Source organism: Oncorhynchus keta, chromosome 18 (assembly GCF_023373465.1).
Source record: "Oncorhynchus keta strain PuntledgeMale-10-30-2019 chromosome 18, Oket_V2, whole genome shotgun sequence".
Lineage (NCBI taxonomy): Eukaryota > Metazoa > Chordata > Actinopteri > Salmoniformes > Salmonidae > Oncorhynchus > Oncorhynchus keta.
In genome coordinates, this window is record NC_068438.1 from 146,169 (window position 1) to 166,695 (window position 20,527).

Below are 20,527 nucleotides of genomic sequence, written 5' to 3' on the forward strand. Positions count from 1 at the left end.
AGAATTGCACCCCTTCTGAAAAAACCTACACTCGATCCCTCCGATGTCAACAACTACAGACCAGTATCCCTTCTTTCTTTTCTCTCCAAAACTCTTGAACGTGCCGTCCTTGGCCAGCTCTACCGCTATCTCTCTCAGAATGACCTTCTTGATCCAAATCAGTCAGGTTTCAAGACTAGTCATTCAACAGAGACTGCTCTTCTCTGTATCACGGAGGCGCTCCGCACTGCTAAAGCTAACTCTCTCTCCTCTGCTCTCATCCTTCTAGACCTATCGGCTGCCTTCGATACTGTGAACCATCAGATCCTCCTCTCCACCCTCTCCGAGTTGGGCATCTCCGGCGCGGCCCACGCTTGGATTGCGTCCTACCTGACAGGTCGCTCCTACCAGGTGGCGTGGCGAGAATCTGTCTCCTCACCACGCGCTCTCACCACTGGTGTCCCCCAGGGCTCTGTTCTAGGCCCTCTCCTATTCTCGCTATACACCAAGTCACTTGGCTCTGTCATAACCTCACATGGTCTCTCCTATCATTGCTATGCAGACGACACACAATTAATCTTCTCCTTTCCCCCTTCTGATGACCAGGTGGCGAATCGCATCTCTGCATGTCTGGCAGACATATCAGTGTGGATGACGGATCACCACCTCAAGCTGAACCTCGGCAAGACGTTCCATGATCTCGCCATCACGGTTGACAACTCCATTGTGTCCTCCTCCCAGAGCGCTAAGAACCTTGGCGTGATCCTGGACAACACCCTGTCGTTCTCAACTAACATCAAGGCGGTGGCCCGTTCCTGTAGGTTCATGCTCTACAACATCCGCAGAGTACGACCCTGCCTCACACAGGAAGCGGCGCAGGTTCTAATCCAGGCACTTGTCATCTCCCGTCTGGATTACTGCAACTCGCTGTTGGCTGGGCTCCCTGCCTGTGCCATTAAACCCCTACAACTCATCCAGAACGCCGCAGCCCGTCTGGTGTTCAACCTTCCCAAGTTCTCTCACGTCACCCCGCTCCTCCGCTCTCTCCACTGGCTTCCAGTTGAAGCTCGCATCCGCTACAAGACCATGGTGCTTGCCTACGGAGCTGTGAGGGGAACGGCACCTCAGTACCTCCAGGCTCTGATCAGGCCCTACACCCAAACAAGGGCACTGCGTTCATCCACCTCTGGCCTGCTCGCCTCCCTACCACTGAGGAAGTACAGTTCCCGCTCAGCCCAGTCAAAACTGTTCGCTGCTCTGGCTCCCCAATGGTGGAACAAACTCCCTCACGACGCCAGGACAGCGGAGTCAATCACCACCTTCCGGAGACACCTGAAACCCCACCTCTTTAAGGAATACCTAGGATAGGATAAGTAATCCTTCTTACCCCCCCCCCTAAAAGATTTAGATCCATTGTATTTAGATCCATCTATTGTAAAGTGGCTGTTCCACTGGATGTCATAAGGTGAATGCACCAATTTGTAAGTCGCTCTGGATAAGAGCGTCTGCTAAATGACTTAAATGTAATGTAAATGTAAATGTTCCCCGAGCCACTTAGTGTTCACAAAAACGTTAGAAGTGCATCACACTGATGGTCATTATAGTGCTGTATGATCCTTTAGGAAAAAGTGACCTGCAGTTATGAAGCACTGTTACATTATAAGTGTGTCTAACTCTGCTAATACTGCATTATTCTTTTATCATGGTGTATTATAATGCTGTATAATGCATTATGCATACTGGCTTCATAGAACGTGTTATCGTAACGGCAGTTAACTTTTAGCAACTGGAAAAATATGTCTTTATCTGGTTGTGATGTGATTATTTGACTAGATAGGAATATAAAATTACATTTCCCATGACGTCTTGATCTTGTCATGAAAAATAACTATTTTCCTGGTTGTTAAAGAAACAACTTAGTTGTAATCTGGTAATATGATGTCTTGTCATTCAGAAAACCAGTTGACAATCAGAAATCTTGGTCACTAAAATCAGATTTTAAACCTAACCTTGTGTAGTGGAAATCGCTCAGTTCTGCCTCCAGGACAAGACTCATGACAAAAAACTGGTAGGGCAGGAGTTTTCCCTTGTCAGATTATGCAGTCAGGAAAAACCTCTGGCCCTTAACACGGTGCATGGCAGCCCATTTAGCTATGACATAATGTATTACGGGTGGGGGCTGGAGTATTTCCTGACCATGTGACCTGATCTTTGGCTGTCGGGGAATAAGGACGATCAGGTTGAGTTCCATCTAGGTCCTCACCTGCGCTCGGTCTTGTTGATCAGGTCAGACACCTGTTGCAAGTACTCCTTGGCATATAGCACCACTGGCTCTGTATCGTTCAGGTCCAGAGGGGACAAGGCAGAGGACAGGTAGTCCAGCCAGTCCACCGCTGGAGCCAGCAGCTGAGGGCGAGAGAGGTTAGAGGTCACCCTTGTGAAAAAGACAGTTGAACACAAAAACAAAGTTTATAGACATTTTCAGAACTCAAGTTGCCTCATGTTGAAAGGAGTCCATGTCCCACATAACTTAATCTTTTCACATACAAAATTGTGTCCATCTATCCGATTCATGAGACATAATGGTGAATCCACACGACAGATCAACTTTTGTTTTTTAAGCAGTGGGAATTCCCTCCATATAGATGGTGGACTAACAACTATACCACCCACACAAGAACATTAGACTGTATTTCACGTTTGAAACAGTCTGACAAACATTTTTTTTGTGGGATTTAGGCTACATTACGATTCTATTCCCTTCTCCCGAAATTTGCACTCATACACTCTCCGTCAAAGATGTCAAAGGAATGGACTGGTGTAAGGAATATAGTGCACACTTCTGGAGAAGGGTAGAGAATCTGAACGCAACCTTTGATTTGTAAACTATCCCTTCAAACTGGACCAAATTATCCATCATACAGAGAGAGAGAGACAAAACAGTAAGAGGAGCCCTCATATATTTGCATTCCAGATCTCAGACTCTAAAGCCACCCCTATCCTGGAGGGTCTGTAGGGGTATTACAGTAAAACCATCAGTCCTCAGTCCCAGACACTCATTCCACTGCCTTAATCCAGAGTCGAGCACAGAGCAGGGAGGTAGAGAGATGATGGGATAAAAACAAATTCGGGGCTGTTTAATTGTTTGGTCTTTATTGCAAACCAAAGAGACTGCGACAGTTAGTACAGTATATACAGTAGGACTAGTTGTTTTTTTCTAACAATCCTTACGATGCATTGTAACATGTTTAAAGATTAGGGTTGTCACAATACCAGAATTTTGACTTTGAGACCAAAATATTAACGCCACACCGGCAGTCAGGAGTCATGACCGCAGTCAAATTCCACGTGACCGTAACTAAACAGCTCCAAAACTGCACTCTGATGCTGCTGATGTTCATTAGTGGCCTACCAAACTTGCTAACGGCCAGTTGCTTGTGGCCTGGTACTCAGCGCTCTATTGTCCATTTAAATCCCTATGACATCAATGTAAATGGAATCGAAAATGAAATCAAACACTTCATGAGAGCCCTGGCAGAGTTTGAGTAGAATAGGATCACCTGTTGCGCAGCGAGAGCCAGCTTCTCATAGCTGGTTGATGCATGGAATGAAATGTGTTCCTATAAACCCATGGTGACAACGTTTCTATAGGCTATGCAATTGCGTGATAAAACAGAGTTTGATGGCATTTATTAAAAAGAAGATCCCATCTATAGGCTACGCCTACTATATTTATTTCTCAACTTTCCTAATTTAAAAGCATGCCTAGCCTAAGATCACCATGTGCAATGCCAAGCGTCAGGTGGAGTGGTGTAAAGCTTGCTTGCCATTGGAATATGGAGCAATGAAAACGTGTTCTATGGAGTGATAGTTATACCATCTGGCAGTCCAACGGACTAATCTGGGTTTGGCAGATGCCAGGAGAATGCTACCTTCTCAATGCATTGTGCCAACTGTAAAGTTTGGTAGAGGAGGAATAATGGTCTGGGGCTGTTTTTCATGGTTCAAGGTGGGCCCCTAAGTTCCAGTGAAGGGAAATCTTAACGCTACAATATACAATGACTTTCTAGATGATTCTGTGCTTCCAACTTTGTGGCAACAGTTTGGGGAAGGCCCGTTCCTGTTTCAGCATGACAATGCCACCACACACAAAGAGAGGCCCATACATAAATAGTTTGTTGTGATCGGTGTGGAAGAACTTGACTGGCCTGCACAGGACACTGATCTCAACCCCATCGAACACCTTTGGGATGAATTGGAACACCGACTGCGAGCCAGGTCTAAACGCCCAACATCAGTGGCCAACTCGCTAATGCTTTTGTGGCTGACTGGAAGCAAGTCCCTGCAGCAATGTTCCAACATCTAGTTTAAAGCCTTCCCATAAGAGTGATTTTGGAATGAGATGTTTGACAAGCAGGTATCCACATACCTTTGGTCATGTAGTGTATATTAGTAGGCTCTATGTAAAGACCAGATTAAATTGAGAATAGTTAGATGGGTGAGAATGTTATCATGCGCTTGTCAAATTGTGAATGAGAGACTGTGTGCAACCTGGCAAGAAACCGAGACTTTCATGCAACTTTTTTTCGAATCATCATTAGAGTTGCATCATGCAGGCTTAGAATGTATTAGATATGAAAAAATATAGCCTACGGTTTGTATCACAACTCAAGTTGCATAAATAACTTTAAATGTACCATATAGGAGGCTCTGTTATCACTTTGTTATGCATGAATAGGAAACGTTGCGTTATGGTAATGAGCTTGAGGCTATGATTATGCTCCCGGATACGGGATTGCTCGACGCTAGAGGTTAAATAAAGGTACAATTAAAATGGTAAAAAAAGAACTTCCTGATTGTAATTTTTATCTGGGTTTTTTCTGTAACATCAGTTCTGTGGCACTAAATAATAACGAAGAGACAATTACGATTTATGCCCATCGAAATGTTTTTATAAAATTAGCGAATTTAGAGATATTGGTTGATGTTGTAAATTATAATTCAAGATTTGAACAGATGTGATAAATTAGGTTTGGTTTATCGAACCCGTACTACTGTTGCTGCAGACAACCAACAATTATTTACAATTAATTGAAAGTCGTTAAGGATTGGGTCGAGGTTGAGCGCTTGTTGATGACATCACTTGCAAGGCACTTTTGTCGCCACGGAAATTATGTTGTGACTGGGGGTAACGGAGAAAATTGTTTGTCTTTTAGAAGGAAAATGCGTGCATTATTGTTTTGAGTGACTTTTCAGAAGTTGATAAAAATGTCCAAATACATTTCTAAAAGTAGTTTGTGAGTCGTCAGTATAGTCAGGAAAGATGCTAAAAACTAGCAGCTGATTCGCTAGGTGGGCATGAGATTTGTGGCGTTTATTTGGACCGTATTAGGCTATGAGAAAGGGAGACTGGATGTCTGAATCGTTAAACATCGTGATAATGGATTCTGATGGTTGTTGATTCCAGGTTTGATTGTTTATGTAACACCAGTGAATTTGAGCACTGTTTCCATTATGTGGAACAATGTTAGGGTATTAATGTTGAAAAGCAACCTTATATCCCTGTTAGAGATCATTTCTCCTTTGTCAAGGTAACCCATCCACCTGACAGGTGTGGCATATCAAGAAGCTTGCTGCTCGGTAAAACGGTCGATAGAAAAACATAATTGCATATGTTTCGGGAAATTAGCTAGTTTGAATTTGGTTATTTGAGCTTTTCCCCTGATACGTAGATGTCTGTAACAGGGGCAAGTTGTTTTTTTCTTGAGGAACAAGCAGATGATGATTTGTTTTATTGAGATGTAAAAGTGAGTGAGTCATTTTGTCATCTGAAGCATTATAGTAGTGAGTTTTTGTATAGTTTGTTTTTTGTTGATAAAAGTTGTTTGTTTATTTGGTTACTTGTTATGGTCAATTTTAGGGTTTGATTTAACTTAGTTAAACATTGTATTCTGGTGTGTTTAAGTAGGATTCCTTATTCCGGGACGGATGGAAGTTATCTAAAATAGGTAAGTTGAAGGAGCCATGGGAGAATGCGTTTACATTTTTATTAAAATATCTGGGATTAAATTACGGATTTCATACACTGAGAAATGTACGACATTTGCGGCAGAGGGAAAAAGTAATACATTGGATAATAATGTTATCAGGTTAATTGTATCTAAGGGTAGCATGTTCATTTAAGTAAACATATACATAGACGTTGTTTAAAACGTATGATTAATGATTTGAGTCAAAGGGGAGTTATCATTAGGTTTAGTTTATAGTTCACTTTTGAGTTTCTGTGTTGTATTCTTCTTGGAAAATTGAGGTTTAGGTGTCTCACTTTTAGATGATTCCTGGGATTGATAATCTTGAGGAGAGAGGGTGAGATTGAGGGAATAAACGACCAAATTGAAAAAGACCTGGAAGTTTATTAAGTTGTTTATTCATTAAGGTTTGCAAATATATACACATAAAACATTTGTTAGGACTATTTGTATTAGTGCAAAGGTATTTAAAGAGGCACGCTCACATATGGAACTTTATGAGTTTTAATTGAAGTGAAGTGAATTTGTTTGATTTTAAGGATAAAGGGTTCTTTAATATGTCTAATGTAGTATGGAAGATGAGTATAAAAGGGTGGTATGACCTATTGACCTTGTCATGGCTATCTTTTGAGGTCTGATCAGCCTCAGGGGAGAGCCATTTGTATAATGACTTTGCGGTCAGTCGGGTTACTATTTTAAAGTAAATGAATTATAATGGAGTTTTAGTTTGGGGTTTAGAATTATTGTTTGAATCACTGAAGAGAAAGTGTTTCAGGATTCTGTTTTACAAAATTAGCTGTGAAGTTTTTGAATTGGCTATTATTGATTTGATATTACAACATAAAATAATTATATTTATCATTGAGAATACATAGGGGTGATAAATTACTATAGATAAGGTATTCCACACTATGCAACATATATTCGATTCATGTTATTGTCAGATAGAATACTGAGAATACTGAGGATCCCTGAAGGAAAGAGCTTGTAAGTGTAGGAAGGATTTTGATATGGTTAGCATTTATTTTGGTTCTGTTTGACTATTAGGAGTTCTTTAAATAGTATTAAATTTAACAGGAATATAGGATATCTGTGATGATTTAGGATTATTGTAAGGATTAAGATAGATTGATTAAGGAAATGTAAGGACTTTAGAGATTGCCACTTATAGACATGTGTTTTCTAAAATCAATGATTTTAGATAGTCAAACAGTGAGACGTTTAGTGGCATTTTGAGAGATAGGAGAGAAAGGAATTACTGTTTAAAAATCGGTAAATATATACATTTAAGAACATATATAAATAGCACAGATACTTCTTAAACTAGATAAGACACTTGACAGATAATTGATACAGGATTGAGATGAATGCATGCCCAAGGGAGAATTGGACATACGTGATAATGCCAGAAAATAAGGATAATTTACTAATCCTACCTAAGTCATTATTTAGGGTATATAAGGTTGTTACCTCGGCAGAGCCAGGTATCAAAAGGGGGGTGGGTAAGTTAGTGGCCTATTGGATAAGAAACTAAATCATTAAAATTTTAAAAAATTAGCTAACAAATAGGCATAGAAGTTAAAGATATAATCAGATAAAACACATGAGAAACTGTTTGTTAACCAAGCCTGTATGTCCAGGATTTTATGCATTACATGTGAACTACAGGTGAAGTGACTCAATCCAGTCCCCGAGGCTTGTTGGGGGGACCATATCAAGGACTCCTGGTGACAGCTAGCTGAAAGAGCTACCAGGATTCATATCACACGGCGGAAGGGTAAGACACAAAGAAACTGTCGAACAATAAACAGTGTTCGAGAGGAGAACTGGAATTAACAGAATTCCGGGGGCCATCTCTCGAATGAAGTAAATCCTTCCTGTCCTATCACCCCTGTTTTTGTTCATAGAAGTGAAGGTGTGTCTGGCTCTTGCTAGTGATGTGTTCTCGGGGAGAGGGTGGGGCTTCACATGGAAGCTGTTCGTCTGAGCTGTCTTATCGTGGGTGCCATATTCCTGATACAGCACGTCCTACTTGAGTATGTGGAGAGTGGTAATTTGACCCATTGTTTAGACGATGAGGATTTTGTTCCAAAACAAGCATAAGAGATCCCTAGATCTGGGTAGACAGGAAGTTAGAGTAGAGGTTGGGAAGGATCTCTCAATGGAGTTTTATGTAGACCAAAATGGCAGTCTAGGACTCTGAGCCATTATGGTATATATCTGTGCAGGTCCCCATATTGATCGTGGACACAGGTCATAGCTCATTTGGAGAGAGGGCTATATGAATCCACTCACCCAGTATGGAAGGAGGTGGAGTATAGTGAAGGTGAGAGTTTTTGATTGTAATCCGGAGAGAGGGATGTAATTGCATAAAGATACGCCTAACCCTTTAAACAGTAATGAAGGAGGATCTAGGGTTGTGGTACCCGGTAGAGGAGGTTAGGCCAGTATGGTAAAGCTGTTCATGAAAGCATGAATGCCAGATACTGACAGTTGCATTGACTTGCACGATTTATATCCACAGGTTCCTCCCTTTACAGTGACCGGATGAGATTATTACCGTTTGGCCCGGTACAGTACTCTTGGGAAATGTCAGGGCGAGGTTTTACCGGCAGATTGGACAGGAGTATGCTCCCTTGTACATTTGGGAATGCCTTTCACACTCATTCAACACTAAGACATGAAGTTTTAGCCAAACGGGAGAAAATAACTACTCCATCTGGGTCTTTTGATGACAAAGTATACATTGATAACAATTGGGGTTCCACGGGGGGTGCCAGATGAGTTCAAAGCAAGAGATCGGAATCCTAGCAGGATTAGAGTTAAGCATTTCCAGGTGGTCTATTCTCAATAAGAACGTGGACATGATTAATTATATTTATTATAATCAACTGCGTTTTACCAATTGTACCAGAGATGCTATTAAAGGTTTTGCAGAACAGACTGAAGCAACCAGCCTGATGGCTTGGCAGAATAGAATTGCATTAGGTATGTTATTGGCTGTAAAGGGAGAAGTATGCGTGATTATCGGGACCATGTTTGTGCTTACATCCCAAATAACACAGCTCCGGACGAATCAGTGCCCGAAGCCTCAGCTGGTTTGACCACCCTGGCTCACGGTTTGGCAGAAAACTCTGGGGTGGATACTTCTCTGACTAATTGGTTTGATAGTATGTTTGGAAAATGAAAAAATATTATGATCACTGTATTATGGGCTACATTCACCTGTGTGACTGTTTTAGTTATATGGGGCTGTTGTCTAATTCCATGTGTACGAGGCCTTATTTCCAGGACTGGAGAAATCGATGACAATAGATGGTGAGGTACCAGCGGATTCCAGGTTCTGACCCGTGGAGTGCTGAGAAATAGGCACTTCCTGTCATCAAGTACACAGCAGGAAGTTTTGAGAGAGAGAAAATGGACCATCATTTCAAAACGTGCTGCTATTGAATACAGATCGCCCCGTGATCAATTTTATTGATTATTAACGTTTACTAATACCTAAAGTTGGATTAAAAAAGTAGTTTGAAGTGTTTTGTCAAAGTTTATAGGCAACTTTTTTAATTTTAAAAAATGACGTTGCGTTTTTGAAAGCAGTTTTTTCCTGATCAGATGGGCTTCATAAATGGACATTTTGGGTATACATGGACGGATTTAATCGATAAAAAGACCCAATTGTGATGTTTATGGGACTTATAGGAGTGCCAACAAAGAAGCTCGTCAAAGGTAATGAAAGTTTTATATTTTATTTCTGCGTTTTGTGTAGCGCCGGCTACGCTAATTATTCTGTTTACGTCCCCTTTGGGTATTCCGGGGGTTGCATGCTATCAGATAATAGCTTCTCATGCTTTCGCCGAAAAGCATTTTAAAAATCTGACATGTTGGCTAGATTCACAACGAGTGTAGCTTTAATTGAGTACCCTGCATGTGTGTTTTAATGAAAGTTTGAGTTGTATCGAGTACTATTAGTTGTCACTCTGGAATTTCCGCTGATGTTGATCCCTGTACAGGGACAGCAGCCCTAAGAAGTTTAAAACATTGAGGAATTTAATTCCTGTATCAGTAAATTATTTAATTTGGTTGCTTTTCTTATTTTCGTGAAAATGTTGCCTGCTGCCAGCAGAGCTAGCATAGCATTATGCCATGATAAACTTACACAAATGCTTGTCTAGCGATGGCTGTAACGCATATTTTGAAAATCTGAGATGACAGTGTTGTTAACAAAAGGCTAAGCTTTTGTTTGAATATATTTATTTCATTTCATTTGCGATTTTCATGAATAGGAAAAGTTACGAGGGGTATTTATGTCCGCTGCGTTATGCTAATTCGTTTGAGGCTATGATTACGATCCCGGATTGCTCGTCACAAGGCACACTGAATGTGCGCACTACCTCGGAAATTGTTTTGGGAAAATATCCTTTCCATTTTATTCAGCCATGTTCAATTGTACTCTTTGTACTATAAATAAATGCCACATGAATAAGAAACTATTTTCTGCTAAATTAACTAGTGGAGCCCGCAGGCATATGACATAGCCAGATCAGTGTCACACCCCGATCTATTTCACCTGTCTTTGTGATCGTCTCCACCCTCTCCAGGTGTCACCCATCCTCCCTATTATCCCCTGTGTTTTTAATACCTGTGCTGTCCATTGCCAGTTAGTTTTGTTTTGTTTTGTCAAGCCTACCAGCATTTTTCCCTCTGTTCCTGTCTCTTGATTGTTCCTGGTTTTGACCTTTTCTGCCTGTCCTGAGCCTGCCTGCCATCCCGTACGTTTGCCCCATTACTCTGGATTATCAACCCCTGTCTGCCTTGACCTGTCATTTGCCTGCCTCTGTAATAAACATTGTTACTGCGACATAGTTTGCATTTGGGTCTTACCTGAAACATTGATAATCAGGTTCTGAACATTATGACAACTCAGAATATACTATTCTGTTCTTCTGAAATAGGCTACATTTTCTTCATATAAATCTTTAGACCTGCCTAAAATAAATCATGGATTTATTGTGATGGTGTAGGCTATATTAAAAGGGATTTATTAGACTTTTTAAAATGTAGATGTTCCAAAAGGTCTGCATCAGTGGCTTGTAGGGTACGAGTAGAAGCCCGGAGATGCTAAACGTGTTTGTTAATTATGATCAATAACCATGAGACCAGCAGTTATTTAGTTATGTCATTTACCAGCTGAAAAAATGTTCATGATCGCCACAGCCCTAATACTCGTGCCACGGCAAAAAAAAGAAAGTGGAGAGAACGACTGATCTTTTTTTTTAAATTCTGTTTTCACTCTCTTAACCTCTTGAACCTATAGGGGCGCTGTGTCATTATTGGATAAAAAGACGTGCCCGTTTTAAGCGCAATATTTTGTCACGAAAAGATGCTCGACTATGCATGGAATTGACAGCCTTGGAAAGACAACTCTGACATCTCCAAAACTGCAAAGATATTATCTGTGCGTGCCCCAGAACTAATGCAACAGGTAAAACCAAGATGATGTTTCATACAGGAAATGCCCCGGATTCTGAAGGCGCTGTGTTGCAATGTCTCCTTATATGGCTGTGAATGCGCCAGGAATGAGTCTGCGCTTTCTGTATATTCCCGAGGTGTCTGCAGCATTGTGACGTGTTTGTAGGCATATCATTGGAAGATTGACCATAAGAGACTACATTTACCTGGAGTCCCGCCCGGTGTCCTGTGTGCGTAATCAGTAAGTCCATGCACGTTCCATTTCTTCAGAATTGAAAGTAAACTGCCACGATGGATTTTATCGTCGAGAGATATGTGAAAAACACCTTGAGGATTGATTCTAAACATCGTTTGCCATGTTTCTTTCGATATTAAGGAGTTAATTTGGAAAAAAGTTTGCGTTTTAATGACTTTTTTTTCCTTACCCAACCGCGATGAACAAAACGGAGCGATTAGTCGACACAAATAATATTTTTTGTAAAAACGGAACATTTGCTATCTAACAGTCTCCTCATTGAAAACATCTGAAGTTAAATGATTTTATTTGAATGCTTATGGTTTTGGTGGAAAATGTTGCATGCTGAATGCTAATGCTAAATGGTACGTTAGCCATCAATACTGTTACACAAATGCTTGTTTTGCAATGGTTGAGAAGCATATTTTGAAAATCTGAGATGACAGTGTTGTTAACAAAAGGCTAAGCTTGAGAGCAAATGGATTAATTTCATTTAATTTGCCATTTTCATGAATAGTTAACGTTGTGTTATGCCAATGAGCTTGCTGATAGATTTACACAATCCTGGATACAGGGTTTTTTTCGTAGCTAAACGTGACACAGAAAACGGAGCGATTTGTCCTAAACAAATAATCTTTCAGGAAAAACTGAACATTTGCTATCTGAGAGTCTCCTCATTGAAAACATCTGAAGTTCTTCAAAGGTAAATGATTTTATTTGAATGCTTTTATAGTTTTTGTGGAAAATGTTGCATGCTGAATGCTAACGCTAAATGCTACACTAAATGGTACGTTAGCCATCAATACTGTTACACAAATGCTTGTTTTGCAATGGTTGAGAAGCATATTTTGAAAATCTGAGATGACAGTGTTGTTAACAAAAGGCTAAGCTTGAGAGCAAATAGATTCATTTCATTTCATTTGCGATTTTCATGAATAGTTAACGTTGCGTTATGGTAATGAGCTTGAGGCTGTAGTCACGATACCGGATCCGGGATGGCTCGACGCAAGAAGTTAAATCTCACTTTTCTTACAGGCCTATATGCAGACAAAATGTGAATTCCCTGTGTTTTATATACATTTACACACTATGAGGTTGGAATAAAATACCCTGAAAATGATGATAATGCCCTTTTAGTGTAAGAGCTGTTTGAAAATATGGAGTTGTGGGATTCCTGGTGACATAGACCAATTCTAAAGAGTTCCAAACTTCTGCCAATACCAGCTAGTTTTCAGTTTACCCTTCCCCACTCAGACCACTCTCAGACAGTCCTAGCTAAATTCTTGCTTGAAAAATTGCTCTTGCTAAGAAGTTGTGTTTCTTTTGAACATTTAATTGAAAACAATGACAGTAAGCTACTTAAAGTGGAACTGACATTGTTTTAGCAACATTTCAGCAAAATCTTATTTATATCTGTTCATATACACCCCCTGGAAGAATGACATTTTTTTGCTTTACATTTTCTGACAAGCAACCACTTAGATATGGTCATTTTAACATTTTCATAGAATGTTTGTAAGGCATTTGAAAGCAGGGCAATTGAAGTTGAATTCACCTATGTGAACTCATCAGGCTGTAATTTCATATAGTAGATGACTCATCGGTTGACTCATTTATACTCGCTTGTCTCCCCTATTCGGCCCGCGGGCCTTGTGTTTGACACATGCGCTATCCTATTAGTCACGTTATGACTGACTTGTGATCATTGCCCTTGCTAGTTTGATTGTATTGGCATCCCAGCCTTAGTCGTCCGCTTTGTTCAAAATATTGAGTCATTGAAACAGTGCATCCAGAATGGGCGGGGGCAGCAAATGATGTACCAGGCCAGCTGTGATTTACAACCTGATAGTAATATTTTTTGGACAATCAAGAAATGTATTGGTGAATTATAATAATCATGATTTGAACTGTATCCATCTATTCTGCTAACAAGGTCTTACTGTACTTCATGGAATTTTGAGTCAAGTTAAAAACTATTTTTAAAACCTCTTATAGAAGTTGGTTTATAAGCATAAACTGGGAATTTTATATTTTTGACTGTCACAGGAAGGCCATAAAGATCATCAAGGACAACAACCACCGAGCCACTGCCTGTTCACCCCGCTATCATCCAGAAGATGAGGTCAGTACAGGTGCATCAAAGCAGGGACCGAGAGACTGAAAAACAGCTTCTATCTCAAGGCCATCACTGTTAAACAGTCACCACTAAGATTGAGTGGCTGCTGCCAACATACTGACTCAACTCCAGCCACTTTAATAATGGAAAAATTGATGTACAAATGTATCACTTGCCACTTTAAACAGTGCCACTTAATATAATGTATACATACCCCAAATTACTCATCTCATATGTATACACTGTACTCTATACCTTCTACTGCATCTTGCCTATGCTGTTCTGTACCATCACACATTCATATATTTTTTATGTACATATTCTTCATCCCTTTACACTTTTGTGTATAAGGTAGTTGTGGAATTGTTAGGTTAATTGTTGATTAATACTGCATTGTCGGAACTAGAAGCACAAGCATTTCGTTACACTTGCATTAACATCTGCTAACCATGTGTATGTGACAAATAACATTTGATTTGATAAGTTCTATGCATTTAGTTGATTTTTAAAACGTAAGACACATTTGAAAACTCTATAGTACTGAACTGTTTTTCAAGTACTGACGTGTCGGTGTAACGTGCAACACTAGTAAGGATAGGATCATAGTAGTTCCCATTCCTTTATGGTATGCCTATGTATTCCAGAGATGTAGTAGAACATGTTAGGGGCCCGTCGTGTCATTAAAAGCTTTGCTCATCGATCGCTTACTCACCATTTAAGGTGTCATTGGGAGCAGGGTCATGTTCAGCACAGAAAACATTTTGCAACAGACAATGACAGCTAGTCCTTCCCTGCTTCAAACCATTTGCTTCTGTTTGGTGCCTAATGAACATGACCCTAGAGTTGTAGCGTAATAATCTAGTTTTTAGAACCACTAGAAACTGAACAAATGATCTATGGCATTACCATTAAAAGTCATGCCTCATCAACATGACTGTTTTTTGCAAGCTTAAGGTTAACAGACTGATTTTCTAGAGCAATTACATTCAGATGGTCGGTGGTATACACAATATACCCATTTCACAGATTCAACCCATCCTATAAATGCTGACATTCAATTCCTATGAAACAGAGAACCATCTCTGTTTGTTGACAAAAGGCTTCTCGATGTCCTCCAACCACTTGCATTCCCTTCACGATCTCGCTCGCGAGATCTGCTGCTACCGTGAAGATAAAAGGGCTTAGCAACAGTCACCTTGGCAACCAGGGGAACATTCGCAAACAAAAAAAAGAGGACTGCAGGAGATGCAGATTAGAATAGTCCTCTTAAGAGGGATAAAACACAGACACAGGTGTGAAGAGGCTCAGGGTTTCAAATGGTAGTGGCGAGTTGGTGTGGGAGAGGCTGTGAGAAAAAGCCATGCATGTTTTGACACTAATGGAGGCAGGAGAAAAAGTGGGAACAGACTAATTGAATAAGAATTAACTCTGAGAGGCTTTAAAGACTCACATATGTACCTCTCTTGCCCTTTCTCACTCTCATACACACTGTCACGAATCCCGCCGAAGATGGTGCCTCTTCCTGATCGGGCGGCGCTTGGCGGTCGTAGTCGCCGGCCTACTAGCTGCCATCGATTCTCTTTCCTTTTGTTTCTGTTAGTTGGGTCTAATTGGTTACACCTGTTTTGAGTTTAGTTTTGTTTGTAGGCTATTTAAGGGCACTAGGCCCGCTGGTTATTGTGGAGGCTTTATTGTGATCTCTATTTTTCCGGACAGTTTTAGTCCTGTTTATTTGGACGGGTTGTTTCATGCGCCCTTGTGTTTTGCCGCTGTCATTGGAATAAAAGATCCACGTACAGAACTACTGCTCTCTGCGCTTAACTCCTCCACCCACCATTCATAGAAGTCTTAACACATACTCACGTCCAAGCAACTGCATGCACATGGAAGCCCACTTGCTCTCTCTTTGTAACCCCCACCCGACAGACGCACACACACCTGCAGCTCGGCGATGGTGATCTTGTGGTAGATCTTCTCCTCATCTCGACGTTCGTCCTGCGGTACTGTGATGTTGGCGAGCGCTGTTTCAAAGTACAGGATCTGCTGCATCTGGTTTTGTGTGGAGTTCTTATCCCCCCCCAACAGCAGGCTCAGCTCCACCATGTAGTCCAGATACGCCTTCAACACCTGGGAATGGATACAGGATAAGCTCAGGGTCGTGTTCAGTAAGTTAACGGTCAGAAACAGAGTAAAAAGGGTAGGTACCATCATAAATGCCCTTTTTGTTTTCCATTGCAAATCCTTCACCTGGATTTTGTTATAGCCCTGCTCTAATTAGTGTTAACACACCTGATTCTATTCAGCTGCTGCCTTAGGACCTTGATTAGCTGAATCACAAGTGCTATAGTAGGTCTGGAACAAAAGACTGCACATCTAGTTGGTCTCCAAGAGGAGGGTTGGCCACCCCCGGGTAATGCTGCAGACTAGAGTAGGGCCAGGAGTTTTTCTTGACCACCTGACCTGATCAGAAAAACTATTACTACAGTGACTATAACTAGGGCCCAGAGTTTTTTCCTAGTGAAACACCATTGGTTAGTCAAAGTTGGCTCTACACTGGTGTGGTACAGTCACAAGAGAATGAGAGCTATCAAAATGAAATACCTGCTGCTGGATTTATTTCTGTGGAAGGTTTCAGTCTTTCTAGTTCATTGTAAAGTGACCTAGTATTCTCTCAGCCAGTTATGGTAAAATATACCTGGTAAGTTTCAGAGTGATTTGTGACAGGCTATGTGGAGGGGAAAGTAGAATGGAACAACAATATGCACGTCAACATTTAGATAAACAGGTAATGGATGATGCGAGCTACCCCCGCCACGGAAGCCTGTGCAGATACAGCAGGAGAGAAAGCCGTCCTCCCCTCAGAAGCCTCCTGTGACATTAATATATGTTAATTTATTACGGTACCTCATGTTGACAGCCAGAGGTAGGAAAAGACCCGCACCCAGCTGGCTGGCCCGCACCCAGCTCACCCCCTCCAGCCACCAAACTTGACTCACCTTTTCATTGGCTGTCTTGTTGAGGTAATAGTCCCGCGAGGGGAGGAACAGTCCTGATTGGTCCACCTGGCGGAAATGTATGAACAGGTGAGCAAACACACTAATCATAAGGGAGAATGAATTGCAGTGTGCAGAGTCCATTCACTATCATATTCGACAATATATTCAAAAAATATTAGATGTGCATATATGTCGCTTCTAAAACAAATGAATCTCGACAGTTTAGTTTATGACTCAGGAAAGAGCAACAGGTGAACCATACCACCTTATAAAAAATATGAAATGTGTCTGTGGGTCTGTCTGTGTCTATGCATGCCTATGTGTTTATGTGTGTGTGCTAGTGTGTGTGCTAGTACATGCATTTTCATTTCAAAAGACCCAGAGCCAGAGCAGCTGACCTGGATGACGTTACTGTTGGAGTTCTTGGGGTCCACGCTGACTCCGATGGTGAAGAAGGGCTGGGCACGGTAGGGGCCCGACACTGTCTTCAGCACCTCCATAAAGTTGTCCTTCTCCCAGGGCCCCGTTATGTTCCAGCCCCCTGTCTGCAAACACACACACACACAGATACACACACACAGACAAAACAGAGGGACGACAAGCTCAGACAGAGAAATCTATTATTATTTTTATTGGTATAAGTTTTTGGGTCAGTTTTGCATTTCCCCCACTAATGCTTAAGGTCAGGATTGGGGAAGGGAAGTTGATCCTAGATCTATACCCTGAAGCATTTTGATTTATCTCTACAGTATAGTATAGCATTTTCTTCCGATTAATGGCACCACTTTTGTCAATTTAAAGACAAAACAAAAACACACATATTAAAATCGTATAGTCAGATAAATGAGGTCTTGTCACAGAATGTGAGTAACAGGATGGGGTGTGATTTCTTTCAAGGCCCATCCTAAAAAGAGTTTGGAACAAGGACATGATGACGCAGTAGCACAAGACTGGAAAAGTGAAAAAGTCCAGCCCAGCTAATTCTTCAAATCATAACTGACAAACAGACATGGATTGATGGATGGGATGGATTGCTGCTGACAACACACACGCAGGCAAGGAGGCATGCACACACACACACACATCAATCACACACAGTCCTATTTATACAACTTGTGTTCTTCAATTTCCCTTCTACCTGGTAGAAATAAGATAGGAGACCGAAGGGCCGGTACTTCAAGCTGCTTTTCGGAAGCCAGCCAGTCCATCACTTCAGTTCTCATCAAAAGGCAGATTACAAAGGAGACAGTGAATTTATAGCTATTTCTTTCTTCATTCCTTTCTTATTTAAAAAAAAAACACTTTTTTTAATCATGATTTTTAATGACAATTCCAAAGCCAAAAATACTGAACATTCAATTGCCAAAACATGAAATATTCCATTGTCTCTGTCAGGTACCTCCACAATGGGTAGACATCAATAAAAAATAGAAACTGATTTCAGTTGTGTATATTACTTAGTTTTATTTGATGACTTTATTATTGAACTTTCCTTAAAGTCATCATCTCATCTCTGCTCAGGCAGTAGCAGCCAAACAGACAGACAATGTTATCTCTGTGCTCCCCATACTGTAATGTCTTTAGTCATCCTATTTATCTAGGCTAGTCTGTCTAAGCAAGCTGCAGAACTGTCTGACAATCATTTTACTAGTTCTTCAAAGTAGATGAGGCATAATCTATCCCTCTCTCTAATTGTTGTGTTGTGTACATTCCTCTCTCATGCGGTCTATGTGTATCTAACCTAACGTAGAATGTAGCTGGCATAAAAGTGTATTCATCTCTGAGCCTAAAAAAACTGGCTTCATAGTAGTTAATTACCACATTTATTTGCTTATTGAAAACTACAATTCCCTTCAGCCCAGCGTCTCAAATAGTTATTGACTAGATTTATCTCATGGATGACTTTAATTTCTCTCTGGAGAAATGGTGCATTGGGTTCAGAAAAAAACAGAACTAAAATGTTGGTTCATCGCTCATTACTAACCCTAACCCCCAGCCGTTCCAAGGCTACATGGAGTGCGTGGTTGGTTGTGTCCCAATAATATCTCCTTCCACCTGAAGTGTGCTCTTGTTCACTACTCCCCACAAATGTAAAAGCACTGGATTGGTGTAGGCAAGGCCTAGGTCAATCTCTAACGCATTCCTAGTCGATCACCAAACCTTTCCGTAAAAAACAAAACAATAAAGCCTCGTATTCCTGTTTTTTTTATTTGTTTTGCGCTGTTGGCGGTAGGTGAACTTGATAACAGTAGCATTAGCGCCGGGAAGGCAACGTGCTCCCATTTTGAACCATTTCATGTCTCTGAAGGTAGAACTCCGCCTAGAACTCTGCCAGGCCCAGAGAGCAAATTTGAACCATTTCATGTGTCTGAAGCGCAAACTCTGTCCACCCAGCAGGCCCCAGAGAGCAAATCAAGCTGACCTTTGCAATGAGGTCAATGAGAGGCATGGCTCCCAGCTCCTCGATGTGCTGCTCGTTGAGGCAGGACAGGTAGTAGAACTGGGTCTTCTTCTCGGCGTCGCTGCTGGAGTTGAATGTGCCATTCTCTAAAGAAGGAGGGGAAAAGAGGGGGGGTAAGAGGAAAATATGGATGAGGAGGAGGAGAACAGAGGCTAATGTGATTGTGTGAGGCAGAGACAAGACCTGTCATTTCCTTCTATTATACACTGTAAAAAAATATCTAGTTGATTCAACTAATATTTATTTAGTAACTGGTTCCACAGCCTTGTTAAGTTTATTCAACTTCAAAGTGTTAACTGAACTTAAAATGTTTAGTTGGCCCAAACTTAGCTCCAACTTGAGAAAATGTAGGTTTTGAGAAAAAATTGATAGGTACAACCACAGTGCATTTACAATACAATGTTTTCAACATGCATATTTGACACATGCTGACATTGTGCATTCTCATTTATAGAGTAATTATTATTCAACATGTCCTTATCTGGGATTTGATCTGATCTTCCTGCTATTCAACCATGTCTGTGCCAGTAACCATGTCTCTCATAATTGATTTGATTGACTTATTTTAGGGTTCTGCTTTAATGTTACTCCTTTATCACTATGATAAATAAAATTGTTTTTCTTGAGTGTACTTTTAACAGACCTGAGACTTACTTTGAAGTGCAAAGTGTAGAAATTCAGGTGAAATAAGTAATAGACACAGTAATACTGGCATAGCAAGAATATTGGAATGCTAAGTTCCAATCCCAGGTGAGGGCAGGCTGAATAATAATGACTTAATAAATGATCATGCTCAATGATCATGCTCACTATCTCAAAGTGTCAAAAACGTAAGTTCAAAACATTGTATATTAAACGCACTATTTTGCACTAAGTTTGGGCCAACAAATGACCGAAAAGTTATATCCTTCCTGTTTGGCCCTGTCCGGGGTGTCCTCGGATGGGGCCACAGTGTCTCCTGACCCCTCCTGTCTCAGCCTCCAGTATTTATGCTGCAGTAGTTTATGTGTCGGGGGGCTAGGGTCAGTTTGTTATATCTGGAGTACTTCTCCTGTCCTATTCGGTGTCCTGTGTGAATCTAAGTGTGCGTTCTCTAATTCTCTCCTTCTCTCTTTCTTTCTTCTCTCGGAGGACCTGAGCCCTAGGACCATGTCCCAGGACTACCTGACATGAGGACTCCTTGCTGTCCCCAGTCCACCTGGCCATGCTCCTGCTCCAGTTTCAACTGACCTGAGCCCTAGG

The 20,527-nt window shown here is 41.0% G+C and overlaps 1 protein-coding gene across 7 annotated transcripts in view; it reads right to left on the reverse strand.

Annotated features, from left to right (window-relative positions):
• LOC118397007 (endothelin-converting enzyme 2) overlaps window positions 1-20,527 on the reverse strand; it is a 78,311-nt gene that overhangs the window by 13,358 nt on the left and 44,426 nt on the right. For all 7 annotated transcript variants that reach the window (XM_052467084.1, XM_052467085.1, XM_052467081.1 and 4 more), the window contains 5 exons: window positions 19,247-19,371; window positions 17,223-17,369; window positions 16,825-16,890; window positions 15,767-15,955; window positions 2,243-2,385 (listed from right to left, as the gene is read on the reverse strand). In XM_052467084.1, the coding sequence (XP_052323044.1) occupies window positions 2,243-2,385; window positions 15,767-15,955; window positions 16,825-16,890; window positions 17,223-17,369; window positions 19,247-19,371 (670 nt within the window). The remainder of the gene's footprint in view (window positions 1-2,242; window positions 2,386-15,766; window positions 15,956-16,824; window positions 16,891-17,222; window positions 17,370-19,246; window positions 19,372-20,527) is intronic.